Source organism: Tenrec ecaudatus, chromosome 2, assembly GCF_050624435.1.
Source record: "Tenrec ecaudatus isolate mTenEca1 chromosome 2, mTenEca1.hap1, whole genome shotgun sequence".
Taxonomy (NCBI): domain Eukaryota; kingdom Metazoa; phylum Chordata; class Mammalia; order Afrosoricida; family Tenrecidae; genus Tenrec; species Tenrec ecaudatus.
In genome coordinates this window covers 145,630,982-145,654,300 of record NC_134531.1, presented here as the reverse complement: position 1 = coordinate 145,654,300, position 23,319 = coordinate 145,630,982, and the positions used below count along the sequence as shown (strand labels likewise).

At 49.6% G+C, this 23,319-nt stretch overlaps 2 protein-coding genes across 3 annotated transcripts in view; both read left to right on the top strand.

Moving 5' to 3' along the window:
- DNAJC18 (DnaJ heat shock protein family (Hsp40) member C18) overlaps positions 1–2,734 on the top strand; it is a 35,986-nt gene extending 33,252 nt beyond the window's left edge. For both annotated transcript variants that reach the window (XM_075541638.1, XM_075541637.1), the window contains one exon: positions 1,605–2,734. In XM_075541638.1, coding sequence (XP_075397753.1) covers positions 1,605–1,729 — 125 coding nt within the window. In that variant the 3' untranslated portion in view covers positions 1,730–2,734. The remainder of the gene's footprint in view (positions 1–1,604) is intronic.
- A 14,028-nt stretch (positions 2,735–16,762) lies between these two features.
- Positions 16,763–21,818, top strand: SPATA24 (spermatogenesis associated 24). Its single transcript, XM_075541636.1, has 6 exons — positions 16,763–16,919; positions 18,075–18,140; positions 18,351–18,481; positions 18,581–18,651; positions 21,482–21,584; positions 21,690–21,818. The coding sequence occupies exons 1-6, from the start codon at positions 16,803–16,805 to the stop codon at positions 21,799–21,801; spliced, it is 600 nt and encodes a 199-aa protein (XP_075397751.1). The 5' UTR covers positions 16,763–16,802; the 3' UTR covers positions 21,802–21,818.
- Positions 21,819–23,319: the final 1,501 nt, after the last annotated feature.

Sequence of the window (23,319 nt, the reverse complement as noted above, 5' to 3'; positions counted from 1 at the left end):
GGATCTTTTCTGGAGCGAGAGAAATTTCAGGCTAAGAAGCATTTTTACAAGTTTAGTAAACAAAAAACTTAAGGAGATCTTTTTTTAAGGAAAGCTATCTATGTTCCATATATTAATATAACCTGGGCTCCAGAGGGCCAGAAACACGGACCGGTTCCATGGTGCCTCCCGACAAGGTTTCCACGTGGCAGAAGAGCCAGAGAAATAGTGTAAGGGCCAAGCTCTGGGCAGGATGCAGGGTCTGAGGATGCTCATTTGGGTGCAGGACATGTTCCCGTTGAAGTCCCATCACCTGCAAGGCTGACTGTGCCCAGGCAAGCTCTGGCTAGCGGGCACTGCCGGCGTTTGTGCCAGGGAGCGAGAGCACATTGTTCTGGAGCCTGGGAGACCTGCAGCTTTGCCAAGCCATTCCTGGGTGCGAGCCCAGGCTCTACGGTCCCCATGCCAGAGGGGGGATTTTCGTGCATCTCCACCCCGCACCCTGGAGGCTCGGACTTAATCTGCACGTTGGGCCTTCCTTGGTGTAAATAGAATCTTTGTGAGCAGAAATGCCAGACAGTGTGAGTTCTGTGTGGATAGAAACTCATTCAGAAAGCACTGCTCATTGTGTTTCCTCAGGCTGAGTATTAATCCCTGTTTCCAGGCAATTTGCTGATTAATCAGACAGGTGCCTGTCGCCCCACCAAGAAAAACAGAATCTGTCAGCAAGATGATTAAGAAGGGATAGGCATATTTCACAATGATTAAAATAGCATTTTCACCAGTATGGTCCTTTAAACACTGAAGAGCTGCCTTCTGTGGGAAGTTTTCAGAGGCCCCCACCCCACCCTTCACAAGCATCTCTGCAGGGGCTTGTCAGACTTTCCTTCCTAAGAGAGGGCCCATCTCACAACCGAATCCGAAAGAGGCCAGGTCACCGCTGGCTGGAAGAAGACTGAAAAGATTGTATTCTGGTTTAAAATGGAACGACTTTCCCCACCATGGAGGGAAAATGAAATCCATTTAGTCAAGGAGACAAAGGTCACCCGATCCAGATGCTCTCCTTTTGTAAAAAGCCCAGCTGCTTTTTGGCCTTTAAGTGGCGGACCCCTCACGGGGTGAGGGGCTCAGAGAGCCGCCAGCAGCCTGGCCTGAGGAAGGCATGCCCCAGAGCAGGCTCTGTCTGCGGCAGCATGTGAGAGTTAGGAGCCAGCGGCACGGGGAAATGAAGCAGCTGTCCGTGTTGGAATGACAGGCGTTGGCAGTTGGGCCCCATCATGTGAATGCCCTCGGTAGGAAGGCTGTGAAGCGGGCTCCTCTTACCACACACGTGCAGGTTTCCTAAGACTGGTGCCAAATGGTTTATTGATAAGAACTAGGTCTGGTGCTTTTGGTAATAGAGCACGGCTACTGCTGGACTTGGGGATCACAGGTGTCCTTTAATCCTCAGCATCTGATGTCCTGTAGCTGCCTCGTGCGTGTTTCTCGAATAAACGAGTAAGCCTTTCTCAAACTCGGTGCAACGGGAAAGCATCATCAGGTGAACTGTTTTCACTCCATGCATATGGGCTGAAACGGAAGAGTTTAACTCTCTGACTGATTCAGTGACCTCTTTTCTCTTCCAGAGTCCGAGTTGACCAATTTGGCCGGCTTATACAGAGATGAGCGGCTGAAACAGAAAGCAGAGTCGCTGAAACTTGAAAACTGTGAAAAACTCTCCAAACTCATCGGCCTGCGCCGAGGTGGCTGAGAGCACGGCTGTCCTACACGGGGTCGGGGGTTTGCTACTTAAAACTATTTATGTTCCTAATTCCATTTTATAATACAAACCTAGGAAATAATGAACACTATTCTATTTGCTAGGCTTGTTTGCTAGGCAGAGTTGAAGGCGCTCTGAGCCCAACTTACCATAGACTCTTTCCTGGGGACCGGCTCCAAGGGCAAAGGGTAGTTCATCTAACTTGAGTCAGTGGCAAAGAATTTGATCAACTCCGTGCTCTTGGCCTGCCTCCCCTCCCTCTGTGAATGTAATCCAGGCTTCTCCAAACATGCTCTGCTTTTTCCCTTCTTCAGGTAAGTCTCGATACCCAGGCCCCCCGGGCTTAGCTGACACACCCTATGAGGAGTCACTTACAATGGGAACCTCTCTCCTCACTAGAATCATCTCCCTCAAGATTCGTCCTTTGGAACATGCTAAGGGGAATGTGGAGAAACTTAAACTCACTGCAGCCAAGAGCCTTTCCCCAGTCTCTGTTCCAAGTTGCCAACTGCTTGGTCTGAGGTCCTTTTGTTTCCTCAGCCCCTCCTCTTGGAGAGATGGCAGAAGTGGAAAGGCACTGGGCTGGGAGAGTCCCGCCAGCAGCCGGGCAGCAGGAAGCAAGGGCCACGGAGGGAGGTGGTCTCCCAGCTCCTCAGTTCAGGTCCCTCACAGGACCAGAGCATGGGTTTGAGTTTTGAGCTCGGTTGTTTTGTTGCGGGTTTGTCCGTTTGTTTTCTTGTCATTTCCCCATAGAGCGTCACACTTGAGCTGAGACCCTCTACCCCACATGGCACAGTGGTCAGACCCAAGAGGGGTCATTGCCAGCGGTTTGCTCATGCTTAGAGATCGACGGGGACTACTCTCTCTCCCTCTGTGGTCTGGGAGGATTAGCATGGGCCCCGGCAACCACTATGTTTATTTAACCCTGTGCCCCCGTAAATGTGTGATACAGTTTATTCATTCAGCACTTATTAAATACCTGCCATAAAGTCAGGAGCATTCACATCTATTTTCTTACTTAAGCCTCCTCACGACTCTGTGATGTAGATATATTATTCCTCTTTTTATGGAAAAGAACAGCCACCCAGGGCGGATGGATGGTGGGCCTTGGCCACTCAGCTCGTAGTGGCAGTGATCATTAAACAGAAAAGGTGAGATCATCCGGTCACTCAGGAGATTCTAGGCAGGTTGGTAAAGCCTCCAAGTGCCCCAACCTTGCGTGGCAGCCCTGCAGCCATTCAGCACCTCTTCCTGACTGCGTCTTAAAAATCCGGACTCTTTATGCAAATTTTGTAGCCATTCCGCAGAGGCAGGCAGCGGTGACCTGGGCTATGTGGTGTGACCTTCCTGCTGGCGTGAGCTACCTGGATTGAGCTGCCCAGATTATCACCAATCTCTGAATCTGGAAGTTCTTTTGTATTTCTTAAATTCAGAAAGTCACGTAGTCTACGTTTCATGTTTTCTTCAGGACAGGAAGTTCCTTCCCTGTTAGACAGCATCTCCATTAAAACGGATCTACAAAGTATTGCTGCTCTTTTCAGCCACGCAGCTAGATTTGAGATAGATGTGAACTCCTCAGGCCAGGAGGGCTGCCCTTAGGGTTAGTGGCTTATGCGGGACGACTGCTCGGCTGTCCTGAGAGGACGCCTTCCCAGAGATAGCCAAATTAAATCTGTCCTCTGCTTTGGGGGAAGCTGGAGGAGGGGATCTCACTAACCTCCCCTAAAGAACTGTGGAAACTGACACTGTAAAATGTGCCCATGAGACAAACAGGCTCTGGAAAGTTGTTTTGTCTACACCCCAAAATCAAAGCTGCCCTCTCCCTAACCACCTCTGCTGGAAAACAGACCCTAATTCAACTCACCGGACAGGTCCAAAGACTCTGCTCTAGATGCTCAGGAATCCTCTGGACACACCTTTTGTGGGTTCCATGCCGGAGACATGGTCTGTGATATACTGAATGGAGGCAGTGGTAGTGCCGCTAAATGTCAAGTGTGGTGTTTGTTTTTACAGCACTGATGGTACCTAATAGACAAAGACAAAAACTCACATCTGGTTTCCTCAAGGAAACGGTTTTTGCTTTTGGTTGGAGAATCGTTGAATCCCTCTGGTACTATCCAGAATATTGATAAAATTAGGAATGGTCATTTCTCAGTTTATATCTTAGATGAGTTGTCTACATGGTGGTAAAATAGCTTCTTCCTCCTGCTTCCAGCCTCTGGAAGGTTTCCTGAGCATATATGAACTCTTTAGGGAAGGCGTATTCTTGCTGTCAGAATGTGACACGTGGCCCGAGCAGTAGTGCATATTTCAGGCCGGCGTGATGGGAGTGGGGCTAAGAAGCCCAGCCGAAATCGAAGTTCTCCTCCATTCGGACGAAGGTGCTCCCTCTGTGCAGCAGGATCAGCAGTGAGGAGGAGAGGATGAAAGTCGTCCTCGTGACATCACCAAGGCCATTGCAGCGTGAACGACTCCCGGTCCCTAGACGAGCGGCCCTGGGGCTGATGTGCTCCAACCAGACAACATCCGAGCCTCCTCTTGGTCAGCCCCAGGCCTCACAGCTGGGAAGAAGGGGCCCAGAGGAAGATGCCATTGCCGCTGTTTGCTATTTCAACCTCTTAGAAACGACATTGAACGCAAACCTCACAGGGACAGGGACGTGGGAGCCCGCAGCCTCACCAAGCGGGATGGTCTTCCCGTTCTCTCCCGTCTCCCTCCCGCTCAGCATGGGCTTTGTGAGGGGCACTGTTGCTACTCTGGCAGCCCTGCTAATGCCAGCCACATAGGCCAGCCCACTGCCTGCATGCGCCACCACTCCCACGAGCCCGCACTTCGTTTGTATTTATTTTGGAATGGTGTAAAGTGCAAGCTTCGCGTCCTGATGTATTTCTTTTTGAAGAGGACATGCTGTGACAGATCTTATCTTTGGGGCCTGCATGGTCGATACCTCATGCGTGACCACCACGTTAGGTACCGAGTCACTCGGAGCACAGTATCTGAATGTTCTGTGAGCAGAGCCAGGGCCCACACAGATGGGATCAGCTCCAGGAGTCCAGGTGGAGTCTGAATTCCACAGAAAGCTGGTTGCCTGGTCCACCGCATCTGGATGGAGTGTATTTTCACAGAGGGGGGAAATTAAACACGTTTCTATAAAATGAATGGCTGTATATTTTGTCATGGCTCAGTGACCTTTTCCCCTGAGTTCCTTGGGTAGTCCCGTTGGCTTCACTCCCTGAGGCTTGGAGAAACTATTGATCTTGACGCCCGTCTGCCCACATGCGTGGGTGGGTTTTTAGCATAATAGGTGTTGGCATGGCCGATTCTGCAGCTCTTTTCAATCAGATAACGGCAGTTGCAAAGTGGGGCAGCCCATCTACAATCAAAATACACTCGGCACTAGAAAAGCAGGTCTTTCCCAATTCTTTGCCGGCTTGCTTTCAACACCCCACATTTAAGAAAATCTTGATTCAAAAGTACAGCTATGGCAAGGGCCCAACTGGTCACGGCACAGTTCATTTGAAGGAAGGTTAACATGAGATGCTCTTTGTGCCAGTGCTGGTGCTGGGAGGCTGCTAACCATAAGGTCAGCAATTCAAACCCACCAGTTGACCCCTCAGGAGAAAGCTGAGGCTGTCTGCTTCCATAAAGCTGTATAGCCTCAGGAACACTTTCTAAGGTTGCTATCAGTTGGAATGGACTCCATGTGGTTGTTTGCTGTTAGGTGCCGTTGATTCCGACCCATAGTGACTGTTAGTCCGAGTTGCCTAGAGAAACTAATCCAGGGACACTCGTGTGTACGAGAGAGCTTTATATCAGAGTAATTGTATATTAAGAAAACAGCCCTGCCAAATCTATAAGTCCGATATTAGCCCATATGTCCAATAACAGTCTATAAATTCCTCTTCAGGCTCATGCAGCACATGCAATGATGCTGAGTGCAGGAGGATCACAGGCTGGTGGGTGGAAAGTCCGGTGGATCCAGTGACGGTGGAAGCATCTCAGCGCTAGCTTGGGTCTCCATGTGGGTTCTCTGGCTGCCATCAGCATACTCCCATGTGGATAGTCAACAGGAATGTGGAAGAGAGTCCCACCTCCACAGAGGAAGAGAGGAAAACTCCCAGAATCCTCATGAGAAAGCCACGCCCACGAGGCGGCATCAAGGCTAGGCTCCACCCCTATAACCTACTTAACAAGTTGACAAGAAATTATGTAACTACCTCAGCAACACTGTGCACAACAGAACACTGCGCCATCCTCACAATTGTTCCTATACTGAGCCCATATGTAGCCACTGTGTCAATCCATGTCATTGAGGACCTCCTTCCTCTCTCGCTGCCCCTCCACATGACCAAACATGATGTCCTTCTCCGGGGACTGTTCTCTCCTGACAATATGTCCACAGTCTCTAAGACAAAATCTTGCCATCCTTGCATCTGAGCAGCATTACTTCTTCCAACATAGGTTGGTGTGTCCTTTGAGCAGTCCCTGGCACTTTCAATATTCTTCTCCAGCCCCACAGTCGAATGCATCCCTTCTCCTACGGTCTTCCTTCTTCAATGTGCAACATTCACAGGCATATGATACAATGGAGAATACATGGCTTGGTCAGGAGTAGCTTAGTCATCAAAGCAACATCCTTGGACTTGATGGCAGTGAGTTTACTAGGTACTATGCCACCGGGTGACTGAGCTTTGGGGATGGGGCGTGGGGGACAAGTGTTTCAGTTCCCATGAGTAGCACCACCATTCACCCAGGCACAGGAATCAGAATCCCCAGAACCTGCATAGGCTTACTTGGATGTCCCCCAAGGAACCACACCTGTTATTCATGCCCTTGTGCGGCCCCTTCCTGACCTGAGCTGGCCTTTGGTCTACTTTAACAGATTGAGTATAAAGAAAACTGCCCCCAAAAAAGAGAAAAAAGAAAACTGCCAACTTCTGTTTTGTGATAGGAGTAAGCCAGCCATCGTGTAAGAGGTCCAGGTGCCTTAAAGCCATTGTGCCGACCACATGGTTTAGGTTCTTCCATGCCAGGAAGAACCTAGGAAACCCACTGATAGAACTGAGGTGCCAGATACAGAACCCAACTTGAGAGTTTGCACCCCCTGCCTAAGCTGATGAGCTACCTGGCCGCTCCAAATGAAGAACTGAGAACAAATAACAAAACCACTGCTCTTTTAGGCCATTGGGATTTGTGGTCGTTTATCTGTACACAGAGTCAAATACCCTGACTCCCCTCCATTGGAAATCCTATCAATTTTATCTCCAGAACATTCTAAACCCAGCTATTCTCTTTAATTCCACTGACACCATCTGACTCCCCAACACCACTTAAAAATGACTGCAATTACCAAGGTCGCCTCCACAGCTCCACACACGGCCGGGCTTCAGCCAGAGGGTGGGTATTTATTTATTTACTTTAAAATAATTTTATTGGGGTTCTTACAACTCATCACAATCCACACATCCATCCACTGTGTCAAGCACATTTGTACATGTGTTGCCATCATCATCCTCAAAACATTTGCTTTCTACTTGAGCCCTTGGTATCAGCTCATTTGTTTCCCTCCCTCCCCGCTCCCCCTCCCTCATAAACCCTTGATAATTTATCAATTATTTTGTCATATCTTACACTGTCCGACATCTCCCTTCACCCACTTTTCTGTTGTCTGTCCCCCAGAGAGGAGGTTATATGTAGATCTTTGTAATTGGTTCCCCCTTTCTACCCAACCTTCCCACCACCCTCCCAGTATTACCACTGGTCCTGAAGGGATCATCTGTCCTGGATTCCCTGTGTTTCCAGGTCCTATCTGTATCAGTGTACATCCTCTGGTCTAACCACATTTGTAGGGTAGAAAAGGGATCATGATAGTGGGTGGGGAAGAAGCATTTAGGAACTAAAGGAAAGTTGTGTTTCATCGTTGCTACACTGCACCCTGACTGGCTCATCTCCTCCCCACGACCCTTCTGCAAGGGGATGTCCAGTTGCCTACAGATGGGCCTAGGGTCCCCAGTCTGCACTCCCTCTCATTCACAATGATATGATTTTTTGCTCTTTGGTGCCTGATACCTGATCCCTTCGACACCTCGTGGTTGCACAGGCTGGTGTGCTGCTTCCATGTGGGCTTTGTTGCTTGCCAAAGAGCTTCTCAAAGCATTTTGGATTGTGCCACCTTCTTTCTTACAAAATTTGTGTAGATTTCTACTTCTAGAATAAAAATTAACTCTCCTGCCCCTCCCTCTTGCTTTTTGTTCATCTTCAGGTTTCAGCTCAAACATCATTTCCTCACAGAAACTTCCCAGGCACCCCAGAGTGGGCCAGACCTCGCCTTCCATTACTTTTACTCTTCTCTTCCTTCATGCCCATGATGATGCTATAATGCTATTTGTTTGCATAAGGACAGAATTTGGGATTTACTTTGGGTCTGTCTCTCCCAGTAAAGCTCCAGTCTGGTTTGGCCCAGCTGCGGCTGCAGGGAGCAGGGATGAACTTTTCCCCACTATAGCCCGCCCATTTTACAGATTCATGATCAAAATAAATTATCTTGGGTTTTCACCTTTTAAGCTCCACATTTCAGAGCTATTAGTTACACAGGAGGAGATCACTGGGACACCAACCCTGTGCAGAGGGCAGGCCTTCCTGCGCGGACAGTCACAGAGGTGTTTGTGACGTCATGCTGACCCTTGTTGATCAGGGCCCCAAAGTATTTATCAATACAGAGATGGGAGTCTGTAACACCCTCCCCAGAGTGACCATCAATCTGTGGGCGTTGGCTGGAGACAGACTTCTCCCTTACTCACAATCCCTATCCAGAGGGACTGGCTGCTGGAGCCTACCAACTGTTCTCCGGGGGTTTGCTCACACATGGAGGGCAGCTTCTCCTGGCCGGGACAGCTGAATACTCTAAGGAGGACTGTCGAGCAGTACCTCATGAAAGACAGGGAGGCCAGGGCCCAGAGTTCAGGCGACTCAGAAATCACTGTAGCTCTGTCTAGAATATTTCTGGCGAACACTCGCATCTGGCAGACCAAGTCCTGAGATCGCAGATGATATTCCCTCTGGGTCTATGTGGCACAAATGGTTTGCCTAAAGGCTGGTCTTTTTTTAAATCATTTTATTGAGGGATGTACAGCTCTTACCACAATCCATCCATCCCTCCATTGTGTCAAGCACATTTGGACGTATGTTGCCATCATTATCAAAATATTTTCTTTCTACTTGAGCCCTTGGTATCAGCTCATCCCCCCCCCACTTCCCTCCCTCATGAACCTTTGATAATTTATCATTTGTTTTTTCATGTCTTACACTGACCACTGTCTCCCTTCACCCACTTTTCTGTTGTCTGTCCCCCTGGGATAGGGTTATAGGTAGGTCATTATGATCCCACCTTCCCCCCACTTCACCTTCCCCACTCCATCTTCCCCTCCTGGTATCGCTACTCTCATTATTGGTCCTAAGGGGTTCATCTGTCCTGGATTTCCTGTTTCCAGCTCTTATCTGTACCAGTGCACATCCTCTGGTCTATCCGGATTTTTAAGAATTGGGGTCATGTGGGGGGGGGAGGGAGGAAGCATTAAAGAACTAGAGGAAAGTTGTATGTTTCATTGTTGCTACACTGCACCCTAACTGGCTCATCTCTTCCATGTGGCCCTCTGTAAGGGGATGTCCCAATTGTCTACAGATGGACTTTGAGTGTCCACTCTGCACCCCCTCCCTCATTCACATTGATATGATTTTTTGTGCTGGGTCTTAAGGGCTGGTCTTTCAAACCCACCAGTGGTACCACAGGAAAAAAGGCCTTCTTCGTTGAGATGACAGTCGAGAAAATCCTGTGGAGTCGCCATGAGTTGGAATCAACTCACCAGCCACAGTAGCACCCCATGCCGATAATACAGCAGCTGCTGGCCACATTGGAATATTTAAACGTTAATTAAAATCTATAAATCAGTTCCATTAGCCACCTGCTAAGTACTCAGACGTCATGTGCTGCTAGTGGCTGCCATATTGGAGAGTGCCAATCAAGCGCATTTCTATCGCAGAGAGTTTTATTGGACTACACTGCTCTAGGTCCGTGAAGAGAGATCACCAGAAAGAGGCAACGTTTCCCTGAGTAACATGAAAGCAGACGCAAGAAACATGAAGTAGAATACGTGCTGTTACATGAAACAAAACAAGTTGTTGGATGTAACACTAATGATCTGCTCTGCAGACTTCCACCCAATTCACAATTAAAAGGTGTGTGTGTGTGTGTGTAAGGGCAACTACTGAGAGACACAGGAGCAGCCAAGTTTGTCAGACCACAAGTCAGTCCAGAAGGAAGCGTCTAAGGAACTTTGAATTGTGGTGCTGGCGAAGAATACTGAAAGTACCATGGGCTGCCGAAAGAACAAACCAACCTGTCCTGGGAGAAGTACAGCCAGAATGTTCCTAGGAGGCAAGTTGGCAAGACTTCATCTCACATCCTTTGGACCTGTTGTCAGGAGAGACCAGTCCTTGGAGAAGGACATCATGCGTGGTAGGATGGAGGGGCAGGGGAAAAGAGGAAGGTCAAATTCGACAAGATGGATCGCCACAGTGGCTGCAAGCATGGGTCCCAGCCCAAGAACAGCTGTGAGCATGGCCCGCAGCTGTGGCCAAGGCAGCGCTTCCTTCTGCTGCGCAGGAGGTTGTGATGAGCTAGAACCCACTGGACAGCCCCTAAGAACAACATCAAAGAACTTGGACCCAACAGCAATGGGTTTAAAGGTTTTGCTTTGATTTTATTTAGGGAACTTTTGAAAGCAGCCCATGTGACTTAGTGAACTTTTACCTTCCCTTCCTAGTCACCCCCAAATCCCTTCGTAGTGGAGTCATTGCCAAGATGGAGGAATCAAATTCCCTAATTTAATGTTCCATTATGTCCAAGCAAAACAAGCATAGCATCACGATCGAAAACATAGATGCTGAAGAAAAACACAAAACAGCGCATGTCAGAACCATGCTCCATTACTTACTTAGATGCTTTGACCAAGCTACTCATTCTCACAGAGCCTAAATCTCCTCACCTGTCAAATGGTATCACAAAAACTACTTCAGAGAAACTAAGAGGGATGGAGAGGCAGGGGAGCACATCCTGGCCCACCAAGCTCCAACGACAATAATCCTGCTCAGAGCAGACAATGCACAGAGAGGACCATAGGGTCGGCCCCACAACGAGACACAACGTCCCTCACTGAACCGCAGCCCTACGGAGGGCCAACACCGTGGACACAGAGCGGGAACTGTGCCTAATTTGACCCCATCACACAGGCGAAACACTAAGAGCATGCTACAGAGAAGCAAGGGGAGCAAAGTGATGAAATCCCAGGGAATACCATAAACAGACTTTGGAGACAGTGTAGCACCCCATCAGACTTGACCGGAAAACACTCCTAAAGGCCAACAAATGCACCTTGAACTATTTATAGGCTTTTCCATTTTTGTCAGAAGATGGCATTCTTTTAGTTGTTGTTGTTTTGTTTTTGTTTTGTTGCTCTGTTGGTTTTGACTTCCTTTGTCGTTTTGTTTGGCTTTGTCTTGTTTTTGTACTTATTAGTGTCACTGCATGTCTATCTAGATAAGATAGACGGGATAAACATTTTGGAGACGATAACGGGACCAATGGTTGGGGGTGGGGAGAATACAGGAGAAGGGGAGGTGGGAGAAAGGAAGAGGATGGGGACCAACCAGGGACAAGGGAACAACAGGGAACTAAAATCAATGGAGAGAAGGGCGTAGGCTGCTTCATAAGGACAACGTAGCAGCAAGGAATTACTAAACCCGAATGAAGGTCAAATATGATGGTGGGACAAGAGGAAAGTAAAAGGAAAGAGAGGAAAGAACCAGGAGGCAAAGGACATTTATAGAGGTCTAAATACAGGCATGTACACACGCAAATAAATTTATATATAACTAGAGGGAATAGATCTACGTACTTATATCTATATGTTAAGAATATATACGTACGTATATCTATATGTTAAGAATTAAGGTTGCAAATGGACATTGGGCCTCAACTCAAGTACTCCCTTAAAACAAGAACACTTTGTTCTAATAATCCGGCATTCTGTGATGCTCACTTTCCCAACATGATCGCTGAAGACAAAATGGGTACATAAGCAATTGTGGTGAAGAAAGCTAATGGTGCCCAACTATCAAAAGATACAGCATCTGGGATCTTAAAGGCTTGAAGATAAACAAGTGGCCATCTAGCTGAGAAGCAACAAAGCCCACATGGAAGAAGCACACCAGCCTGTGTGATAATGATGTGTCCATGGGATCAGGTATCAGGCACCTAAGACCCAGAATAAAATCATACCCAATGTGAACAGGGGTGGGGTGATGCATGGAGTTGAGACCCAAAGCCCATCTGTAGACAATTGAATATTCCCTCACAGAGGAGTCACAAGGAAGAGATGAGCCAGTCAGGGTGCAGTATAGCACCAATGAAACATACAACTTTCCTCTAGTACCTTAATGCTTCCTTCACCCCACTATCATGACCTCAATTCTACCTTACAATTGGATTAGACAAGAACATGCACACTGCTACAGATAAGAGCCCACAACACAGGGAATCCAGGATAGATAAACCCTTCAGGGCCAACAATGAGAACAGAGGTACCAGGAAGGGAAAGGTGGGGGGAGAAAGGGGAAATTGATCACAAGGACTGACATATAACCCCCTCCCAGGGGGATGAACAACAGAAAAGTGGGTGAAGGATGACAGAGGATGATGTAAGATATGAAAATACTAATGTAGGCAGGGGAAAAAAAAGAAAATACTAATGTATAACATCAGGGTTCATGAGGGAGAGGGGAAAATGAGCTGATACCAAGGGTTCAAGTAGAAAACAAACATTTGAGAATGATGATGGCAACACATGTACAAATGTGTTTGACACATGGATGTATGGATTATGATAAGAGTTGTATGAGTCCCCATTAAAATGATTTTTAAAACAAGCATAATAATAGTACAATGAGATAGTCTACATTCAATAAACATTAGCTTTGCTTTTCTCTAAATTCAATCATTTGGATTTTCCAAAAAGTTCCTACTACCAATGTTTGGGGATTTGATGAACATATGCAATCTATCTTTTCCTACCCTGATTTTAGAAGTTGCCTTCACACCCCACTCCTACCCTTCTAATACTAAAACAAAACAAACAAAACCCTCCAAATTCACTGTCCTCGAGTCAATTCCAATTCATAGCAACCCTATAGAGAGTGTAGAACTTCACAGTGGGTTTACAAAACTGGAACTCTGTACAGGTGTAGAAAGTATCAGCTGGTGATTTTGAACTGCTGACCTTGAGGTTAGCAGCCCAATGCATAACCACTACACCGCCAGTGCTCCTCAACTCTTTTAATAGTAACCCAATAGTAACCCTTTTCACAGTGGCTTGAGTGTTGCTGTGATGTCACTAGGGTGAACAGGTTTCAGCAGAGCTTCCAGTCAAAGACAGACTGGGAAGATGGATCTGGTGGCTTACTTCTGAAAAAAATTGGCCCGTGAAAACTTTATGACTAGCACAGAACATGAGCCCCTAATGTTGGAAGACACTCAAATACGACTGGGGAAGAGCTGCATCCTCAAAGGAGAATAAACCTTAATGATGTGATGGAAGAAAAGCTTTCGGGATCTTCGCTTGCTGATGTGGCATAACTCAACACGAGAACAACTGCAAGCATCTATTAATAACTGGAAGGTGGAATGCACCAAATATGAAACCAAGGAACATTGGAGGTTGTCCAAAATGAAATAGAACACTTAGGAATGACAAATTGAAGAGTAAGAAAGTTGCATTTGTCATCAAAATGAACATTTAAAAAAGAACATTTCAAGATCTATTCTGAAATACAGCTGCTCTCAGTAATAGAATGATATGCATCTGTTACACAAAAGATAAGAATATGACTACTATTCACATTTACACTATTAAAATTTGAATTTACTATTCAAATTTACATACAACTACTACTTTCAAAAATGGAGAAACTGAAAATTCTTGCCAATTTCCACAGTCTGAAATTGATTAAAAAATACAACCAAAATGCATCAATAACTACTGGTGATTTCGATATGAAAGTCGGAAACAAAGAAGGATCGCAAGTTGAAAAACATGACATCAGTGATAAAACTATGCGAGAAATTGCTTGATAGGATTTTACAGGACCAACAGCTGTCCCGGGTGATGGGTGTGACATGTCTACCCACGAGAATTCCTACTTGCCCTCGAGTGTTCTGTTAAGCTGCCCCTGCTCTTTTAAACAATGGAGCCAGCCCTACTCCCACAATTCTTCAGCACATCACTTTTCACTTACTGCATGGCAGCTTGGAAATACGGAAACGACTTCAAGCCTTTTCTCCCACAGAAGTAAAGCTAATTAAGACCTTAATGTACCTGTTCTGACTCATTTGAAGAATTAAGGACACGGTAAGCAACAGAGCTCTTTTATTTGAAACCCAAGGACGACATATAACTTTTCCCAATAGCAGAGACAACAACTGGACAGGTAGACGTCACTAAATGGAAGACAAGAATCAAGTAGACTACATCCATGGAAAAGGACAATGGAAATGCTCAGTATCATGCATCAGAGCAAGGTCAGAGGCAACCACAGAAAAGACCATCAACTGCTCCTATGCAAGGTCAAGGTGAAGGGAAATAAAATTAAAACAATCCCACAAAAGTCAGAAGGTGACCTTGATTATATCCCACCTGAATTGGAGACCATCTCAAGGATGGATGTGATGCATGCAACATTAATGATGAAAGACGAGATGAGCCGGGGTAGGGCATCAAGGGCATCACCGGTGGACAGAGCATACGGTCATGAAAGGGACAGACAAATAGAGGAGAGCCTAAAATCAGTGCCAGCAGAGACTCCGAACTTGCTCTTGGATGTAGAGCAGCTAAAGCAAACAGAAGGAATGTGCAACTAAATAGCTGAGCAGACGATTTCAAACGGCAGCTTGAGAAGACAAAAGGCAAAAGCACCAGTGAATGTACAGACCTGGAGTTAGAAAACCAAAGGTAAGAGCAAGCTGAAAGAGTGGAAGAGGAAAAACTCAGGCCTTGAGTTGCAATATGGGAAGACGTCTATGAGCAAAACACTGAGCAACGCAGGAAGGACTAAAGGGAGGTGGAAGGAGTGCGCATGCGGCCAACTTACCAACAGGAACTGGCGGATGTTCCGCCCTTTCAAGAGGTGCCACGGGATCGGGGACTGAGGGTATTGAAGTAAGATGTCCAAGCTGCTCTGCAGGTCTTGATGGACAACAAGGCTCCAGGAATTAGTGGATATCAACTGAGACGTTTCAACACACGGACGCAAGTGCTCACCCGGGCCACCCGCCTGGAAGAGATCCATATTTGCACCATCCAAAGAAAGTTGATCCAACGAGATGTGGAAATTATCCAACGATGTCATTAATATCACATGCAAGTAAATTTTTGCCTAAGGTAATTCAACAGTTGCAGCAGTATATTGACAGGGGGCTGCCAGAATCGGAAGAGGATGTGGATTGAAGGATTTACCATCACTGATATCAGATGGATCTTGACTGGAAGCAAGGAATACCAGAAAGATGCTGACTTGTGTTTACTGACTACGCAAATAATTTTGTGACTTGTGTTTATTGACTACGCAAATCAACTATGTGGATCATAACAAATTTACGGATAACATTGTGAATAGGAAATACAGAAATGCTTCATATGCTCCTGTGAAACTTGTACATAGACCAAGAGGCAGTTGTTCAAACAGAACAAAAACGTACTGCATGATTTAAAATCGGGGAAGGTGTGTGTCAATCTGTATGCTGAGCAAGGAATCTGAGAAGCTGGATTATGTGAAGAAGAATGTGGCGTCAGGATTGGAGGAAGCCTCGCTAACAACCTGATATGTAGATATCAAAGCTTGCTTGCTGAAAGTTAAAAAGACTACAGCCTGCCCAGTACGGATCGCACCTTAATATAAAGAAAACAAAAATCCTCCGTACTGGACCAGTAGACACTCACTATCATGATAAACAGAGAAAACACTGAAGTTGTCGAGGATTTCATTTTACTTGGATCCACAATCAGTGCCCATAAAAGGAGCGGTCAAGAGCTCAAACTACAAACTGCATTGCAAAACTGCTGCAAAAGCCCTCCGGATGTCCCCGTGAGGACTAAGGTGTACCTGACTCCGGCTGCCGTATTTTCAACTACCTTGCGTATGTCCGAAAATTGGACTTCAGAAGAAGCCCAAGAACGGATGCCTTTGAACTGTGTTGAACAACACCGAATGTACCATGAACAGCCAGAAGAACCAACAAATCTGCGGTAGACTAGTGCATGTTCTTATTAGTGAAGATGCAAGGCTTCGTCTCTCTACTTGGACATGCTCTCTGTAGGGACCAGTCTTTGCAGAAGGGCCGCGAGCTTCAGAGGGGGGAAGAGGACGTCTCAATGAGATAGAGCCACACGGGGCTGCCCTCAGTGGGCCCACACCTAGCCACAAAGGTGGGGGCGGCTCAAGACTGTGCTGGACACCGGGGTGGCTGAGTGGAGGTGGCTGCAGGACACGACAGAACAAACATCTCTCGGTTCTTCCGAGCCTCTGCGGCGCGGCTCAGGCACTCCAAGGACCAGCGCCGCGGCCGGGAGGAGGGAAGCACTCCGGGGAAGCTCGATGCCCGGTGCCTGGGGGCCGCGGGTTTGCAGCCCCGAGCGGCGGCCGGGTAGCGGGAGGACGAGCCGGCTCGGCCGGCCCCTCGGCGGCGTGCGGCGCGGCGTCACAATCGCAACTCCGCGCGGAGCGCGCGAGCCCGGGGCCGAGGCCCGCCCCGCCCCGCCCCGCCCCCGCTCGGCACCGCCCCGCCCCGTCCCCGCTCGGCCCCGCCCCCGCCCGGCACCGCCCTCGATCGGCCCCGCCCCCGATCGGCCCCGCCCCCGGTTGCCCGGGTGCTCTGTTGCGTCCGGTTCTCATTGGTGCGCAGCGGCGGGGCGGCAACCCAAGGCGGCCATTTCCAACGAGCTGGCGGGGGCAAAAGATGGCGACGCCCCTCGGGTGGTCGCAGGGGGGGTCGGGGTCTGTGTGTCTCGCCTTCGATCAGCTGCGGGACGTCATTGAGTCTCAGGAGGAACTGATCCACCAGCTGAGGAATGTGGTACGCCGCCCGGAGAACTGGGGGGCGGGGGGGGGCGGTCGGTACCACGGACTCGACGCCACGGACGCCACCCCGCGCCGGGAGGCGGGGCCACGGGCGTCATCAGCAGGAGGCGGGGTCCAGATTGGTGGGGGTGGGGCCCGGGGGTGGGCATGTTCTTCATTTACCAGGGAATTTTAACCCCAAACCTGGTCTCCCTCCCTCCCCTCCTTGCCCCAGGGCCTGGTAGACAGGTCTCTTCTATTCACTGAGCCTCAGTTTCCTCGTCTTTAAGTAAGGAGGACTACACTGATTTCCCAAGGTTGCGTGCAGGCAGAGAAATGAGCCATGCCCCTTCTGTGGTGAGCCCAGGACCACGGCGAGCGCAGTCAGCAGAGATTTGGCCCTGGGGGACCTTAAGGAGTCTCTGATCTCCATGCCCCTTGGCTTGGGCCTTCTCAGTCCAGCCGCAGGTCATAGCTCTGTGCAAACGCTGGAGCCACCCATTACCTGGGCAGGCCAGTTAGAGAGAGCTCATGGGTTTTCTGTTTCTGCCTTCTCTCGAGAAGAAGAAGGCTGGGATGTGTCCCCATCTCAGAAACAAAACTCAAGTCCTATATAGTTCACACTTGAATGGTTCTAACTTAGAAAATAATTTCCCTTCTGGGACGCTAGACACAGGATTGAAGAGAGAGAGAGACATGCTCTGTTTGCGCCTCTAATGCCCCCATTCAGCAAAAAATTCAGCAGCTTGAGGCAGTGAATTACTTGCAGTTCCCTGAAGGTATTCAAATGCTGCTTTTGGGAGCTGGCATTCGCCCGTGGCTTTCCACCCTTGAAACACATTTTCCTCACCCCTCTTCTTCTGCCTCACACCTACTCAAGAGTAGGGTCTCAGTTCTGATGCTGCCTATTCTGGAACCATCTCAGACCCTCCCCAGGCTGGGTCAGGGGCCTCGCCCGGGTGCCACAGCCCATGTTGGCAGTGCTGTCATAGGAGTGCCTGGATGTGGCTAACTCGTCCCTGAGGGTACGATAAAGAGCTGAGGCTCAGTGACTCTTGCTTCATCTTCAGTTTCCTTAGAGTCTGGGGTATCATGCCATTATTTATCCCTGGGCCTGGTCCCTAGAGGACCCCTTCCCACCCCAGTCTCTCTGAGCCAGGTTCTGTTGCAGATGGTTCTCCAGGATGAAAATTTTGTCAGTAAAGAAGAGTTCCAGGAAGTGGAGAAGAAGCTGGTGGTAAGTAATGGCCTCTTCCGGCTCCTAAGCCTCCCCTCGTGCCCCCAAGCCCCTCGGGCTTGGGAGAGCCACTGAGTGGCCTCTGAGAGGCTTCAGCCACAGTGGTGAGGCCAGCATCTTCAGGTACCCTGGCTACCCTGTGCCCCTGCGAGAACTGTGGCTGGTGAGGAGCGTGTTGGCATCACGCAGTGACTGCTGCTGCCCTTGCAGGAAGAGAAGACTGCTCATGCCAAGACCAAGGCCCTCCTGGCCAAGGAGGAGGAGAAGTTGCAGTTTGCCCTTGGAGAAGTAGAGGTGCTGGCCAAACAACTGGAGAAAGAGAAGCTGGCCTTTGAGAAGGCGTGAGTGGACTGTGGGAGAGGGCACTGTCGGGGTGATGGCCCCATCTGCCCACCAGCCTGCCCACCCTTCTGCCTTTCTTCCCCCCACCCCCCCATCAGGCTCTCCAGTGTCAAGAGCAAAGTCCTGCAGGAATCCAGCAAGAAGGACCAGCTGATCACCAAATGCAATGGTAGGCGGGAGGTCCGTGCTCCCTCCCACGCTTACATACACGGGTTCTTCCCGAACTGCCCAATGCCCGGGGCCAGGGCCAGGGCAGGGGTTCACCCCGCCTTCTGTACCCGGCTGAGGATACAGGCAAACCCAAGTGGGCCACACCTTCGCAAAGGCCTTCAGGGACCAGGCAGGCCACGGAAATGAGGGAAGCAGCCGGCGTACAATATTCTTCACAGCCATAAAGAAACGGGCTCGCTCCCATTTTTCTTAACACCTACAACCTTCTTAGTCCACCTTTTCTTTTCCCACTTCTGATGGGTATCATAGATCGTATGCTAGAAACACGTCATTCACAACTATGACAAGAGGAACGGCCAGGCAGGCACAGACTCCTGTGGGAGCTGACCCTCAGCCTCAGGGTCGGGAAACCAACAAGAAGGAGGGGAGACTGGAGAGCCACCATGCCCTCTCAAGGGCTGAGCCCCTTTGCTGTGGGAAAGTGGCCCAGAGGTGCTGCACCTTTTCAAAGGAATCTGCAAATCATGTGTTAACGGATGCTTTTATCCTTAAGCATCTTCCTTCTATTCCTCTTTGAGTGTGAGCAACTGATTTACATTTTCTTAAAACATCCTGTGGGCCAATTAGAATTCCCTGTGGGTGGCACAAACAGTTAAGCAGTCAACTTCTAACCCAGAGTTGGCAGTTCAGACTCACTCAGGGATACCTAGGCACAAAGGTCTGGTGATCTGTTTCCAACAGGTCACAGCCATGAAACCCTGTGGAGCTCTGTTCTCCTCACACACGGGCTCACCACAAGTCTGAAATGACTACAGCAACTGGCTCCTGGTGCCCAGAGTCCCGCTTGTTGGCTCAGTCAGGGCTGGGGTGGGGGGGTGGGGGTGGGGTGGGCACTTTCAGAGTCAGCTCCCCGGCTTCCCTGAAGTTCAGGAAGCCCGTTCATTTGCCAGAATGATGCCTTCGCATACCTTAGGTTAAGGACTTCCTATCAGTTCCACACGCAGCATCTGCTGCATTCACTACAGCAGATCCTGAGTAGACCAGGGACCAGAGCCCAAGCTAAAATGAGGTGAAAAAGTCCTTCCCAGTGGGGGCCCCCAGCCTGAGCCTTGGGCACCCCCCATCCCTGCCTGCCAACCCCACCTGCTCCCTTCCCTGCGGAGCACACTCCTTGGTAAGATGCCAGCCAGGGCCACCTGGGGCCCACTGGGCAGTCGCTGCCCCTCAACCTCAGGCCAATGGGCCCCTAGCCCCTTCCCTCACTCTGCGTCCTGGGCATCCAGAACTGTCTTCAAAGGAGCCTGGGGGGTTTTCCAGGTGTACTTGGAAGCCTCTTCCCTCTGAGACATTTCCTTCCCTCTGCTGTGGTCCTCCACTTGGTATCAGGCTGTGAAAAGTGGGTGGGATGTGTGTATGTGCACGTGTGTGTGTGTGTCACAGGGAGGGGTGGCAGACGGTAGAGCTGGCAGCCTCCTCCCACAATGTCCTGAACCTCCCTTGCAGCTGAGCAAATCTGGCAACGTGACCTGACTGAGCCTCACCTGGCCCCTTCCCCTCATGTTCGTCTCCCATTGTGACTTGATTTTGTTTTTCATTTTTTCTTCTCAAAGGGCCCCTCTAACTGATCCCTCATTGGAGTGCCACAGGTTTTTATGTTAAAAGGTGCATGGGAATTCCTGATTCTTCTTCCCACAAGAAGTCCACAAGCCATTAATCTACATTAGCTGCTGGCTAGGAGCGGGGCTTCAGCAGTCCTGGGCCCATGGCCCAGTGAGCCCATGGCTTCATTTCCTCCGTTCCTCTTTGCCACTTTTAACCAGACCTCCTCCAAGTTCTGAACTGCTTCAGCATGTCTACATTCTTAGAGTCTGTATTCTAGGTGGTTCATGATCCTTGTCCAACCTTAAAAACAGCGGGATTTTCGTGTGAGGAGAGTTTCGTGAGACCAGGTTATATAACAGCACGTCCCACAATACAAGACCAGCCCTTGTAGTGACTGAGCACTTCATCGGGTCAGGTGCTGCCACCACTACTTCCAGGTCCTCCTCACCCCACTGTGGAATGAGGATGCTCTCCGTCCCCATCTTAACAGATTAAAACAACAAGAAGAAGATGGGACAAGAAAGGGACACCGCTTCCCAGTGTGGTGATTGTCTCATCAACATTAACATGATTGAAACCCAACTGGTTCTTTCTCTGACCAGCTTCTGGGCCCTACATCTCCATCCTCCTCCCATCCCGCCACCCCACAGCCTAGTACACGGTAGACATCAGGAGGTCTGGCTGGACTGAGATGACCAGACCAAACGATGCCTTAAACCTCCAAAGGGCAGTCTGTGGGCTCACAAACAAATTTCGTCTGCCCCTACTATGTGCCAGCCACTGTTTTAGGCCCAAGGGATATTTAGAATGGTGAGCAAGCAAAAACCCTTGTCCACTGTGGAGTTGACATCCTACTAAGGGAGAAAGCGGTCAAGAAGAAAAATGACACAGGGAAGGGTAGAGCAAGACGTGTTTAGAGGGTCAGAACTGAGATGTCTGCTAGGGAAAGTCTCATCAAAGAGGTGGGGTCTGGGAAAACCTGCCAGGGAGAGGGCAAACCTGGTTTGGGGAAAGGCTGCTTCCCTCTCTTCAAGGGCCACCCCCATGGGGTCACCTGATCCAAAACAGAACTGTGGAGGCACTGACAGGATCCTAAGACATCCTCTTCACCCGCAAGCCTCCCTCATCACCCCGCCACGTCTTGGCAGCTGCAGTGGAGAACCTGGAAGTCTTCTCTCAGGAGGCAGCCTGTGGGGGTGGCTTCTCCCTTCCTCTCTCCCCCACAGAAATTGAGTCTCACATTATAAAGCAAGAAGACATTCTTAATGGCAAAGAGAATGAGATTAAGGAGTTGCAGCAAGTTATCAGTCAACAGAAACAGATCTTCAGGTGAGGGGTTGGGCCAGGCTGGGGGTTGTGATGGAAAGGAGTAGCCAGGCCCTTGGCCCCTGCCCTAAGCTGTCTCCAGCCCACGTCTAGCTGACTCCCTTGCAGGAATCACATGTCTGACTTCCGGATCCAGAAGCAGCAGGAGAAATACATGGCCCACGTGCTGGACCGGAAGCCTAGGAAGTCCTCCGGGAGCCAGCGGCTCAGGGAAAAATAAAAGTTGTAGTCACCTTCCTTTCTGTTCTCTGGCTGTGGCACCTGACCTCTACCTTCTCTACTCTGGGGAACTATGAACCTTTTATTACGGGAACAGAACGCCTCATGTTTCTCCAGAGGAGCAGCTGGATTAGAACTGCTGACCTTACGGTTAACAACCCAGCACATAAATCCAGTACACCAACAGGGCGCTTGAGGATACCTTAGTGAGGATCAAGTTAACCAAGGGCTAGGTGGGAGCCTTAGATCACACTTGGGTTCAGAAGGGGCTGCTGGCTCAGGCCTCCAGCCCCTGCTATTTCCCTCCCTCCCTGGGCTAGGAGGGGGGAGGGGGACTCTTGGGGTGGGGGAGGAGTTGACTGTCTAGTAGGCACCTCCCCTTCATGTGTTATCTAAATAGCCCTGGTTACCCGAGTAACACCCCACCCCACTGAGTACCCTGTTAAATTTAACTCTCCCAAGTTAGCTGTAGGGCATGAAGCGGAGGGGGTGTGAGAGAAAGGAGAAGGAAGCCTGACCTGCAGTTTCGAAGGCTGTGTGTTGCAGGAGCACAATTGATTTGGGAAATCTGTTTTCATCACTTAATAAGAGTGTTAAACTCAGGAGTCGCATTTGACCACCTCACCTCTCCCCAGACAGAAGCTCCCAGGGGTAGTGTTGTGTCTATTTCTAAGGTGGAAGACAATCGGAGAAGGCTCCGCTCGCTCTGGCTGCCCAGGCAGGGCTGAAGGTTATTGACAGGCTTACTACTATGAGGCAATCACTGTGCCCAGGTGATGTTGGGGACATACCCAGGCAGGGACCTGCGTCAGGGAGGCTGAGTTAAGAGTTGTCAAGTCCTCCTCTCAGGGTTCACTGTGAGAGTGAGGAGCCAGCTCCCAGACTAGCTGGGGCCTGAGTTATAGCAGGACCTTGAAGAGGACAGGAGGTGCCCATTATCAAAGGACAAGTGGTGGCTGCCGCCCCACCTGGACTTGTGCCCAAGCAGGTCACGGGGCCTGCAATTGGGGGGCACAGGTGCTGCTGCTCCGGAGGAGCATAGTAAGAGGCAGCTATGACTCTCCCAAAGGTTCCCAAGGGGCCTTCATCAGCATCCAGGGCTGCTTCTAGGGGTCAGGGAGCGAACACCCACCTAATTTACACACAAAAGCTGGAGCTGCTAGCCCCAGTCCTTTCCAAAAGATACTGACACAGGAAATGGGCCCAGCCCCAGACAGACAGACTTTCCTGATGCCCCCAGCATGCCTTTTGAAGCAGTGACTTCCTCGTTGTCATAGGTTAGGGGGGTGACCGGGTCAAGGGAAGTGACGGATGCACCCTTAGGAGCTCTAGCTGGGTAGGCAGTGGTGGGGGTTGGGTGGGGAGCACTGGAAAGATGAAACACTGCTAGGGCCTGAGTTGTCTGGACCGTCTCTGGCTCCCACCTAAATAGGGACGCAATACTACTTGAGTTCAGGCAGGTCCCTGCTCCAGCCTCAGTTTCCACACCTGTGATGGGTGAGATTGGGCCTAGATTCTG

What these genes read in the sequence shown, in the direction of transcription:
- SPATA24 (XM_075541636.1), top strand. Translation starts at nt 16,803, where the DNA reads ATGGCGACGCCCCTCGGGTGGTCGCAGGGGGGGTCGGGGTCTGTGTGT. An exon ending in TCCACCAGCTGAGGAATGTG is followed by an intron (nt 16,920 to 18,074) that starts GTACGCCGCCCG and finishes GTTCTGTTGCAG; the next exon opens with ATGGTTCTCCAGGATGAAAA. An exon ending in AAGTGGAGAAGAAGCTGGTG is followed by an intron (nt 18,141 to 18,350) that starts GTAAGTAATGGC and finishes CTGCCCTTGCAG; the next exon opens with GAAGAGAAGACTGCTCATGC.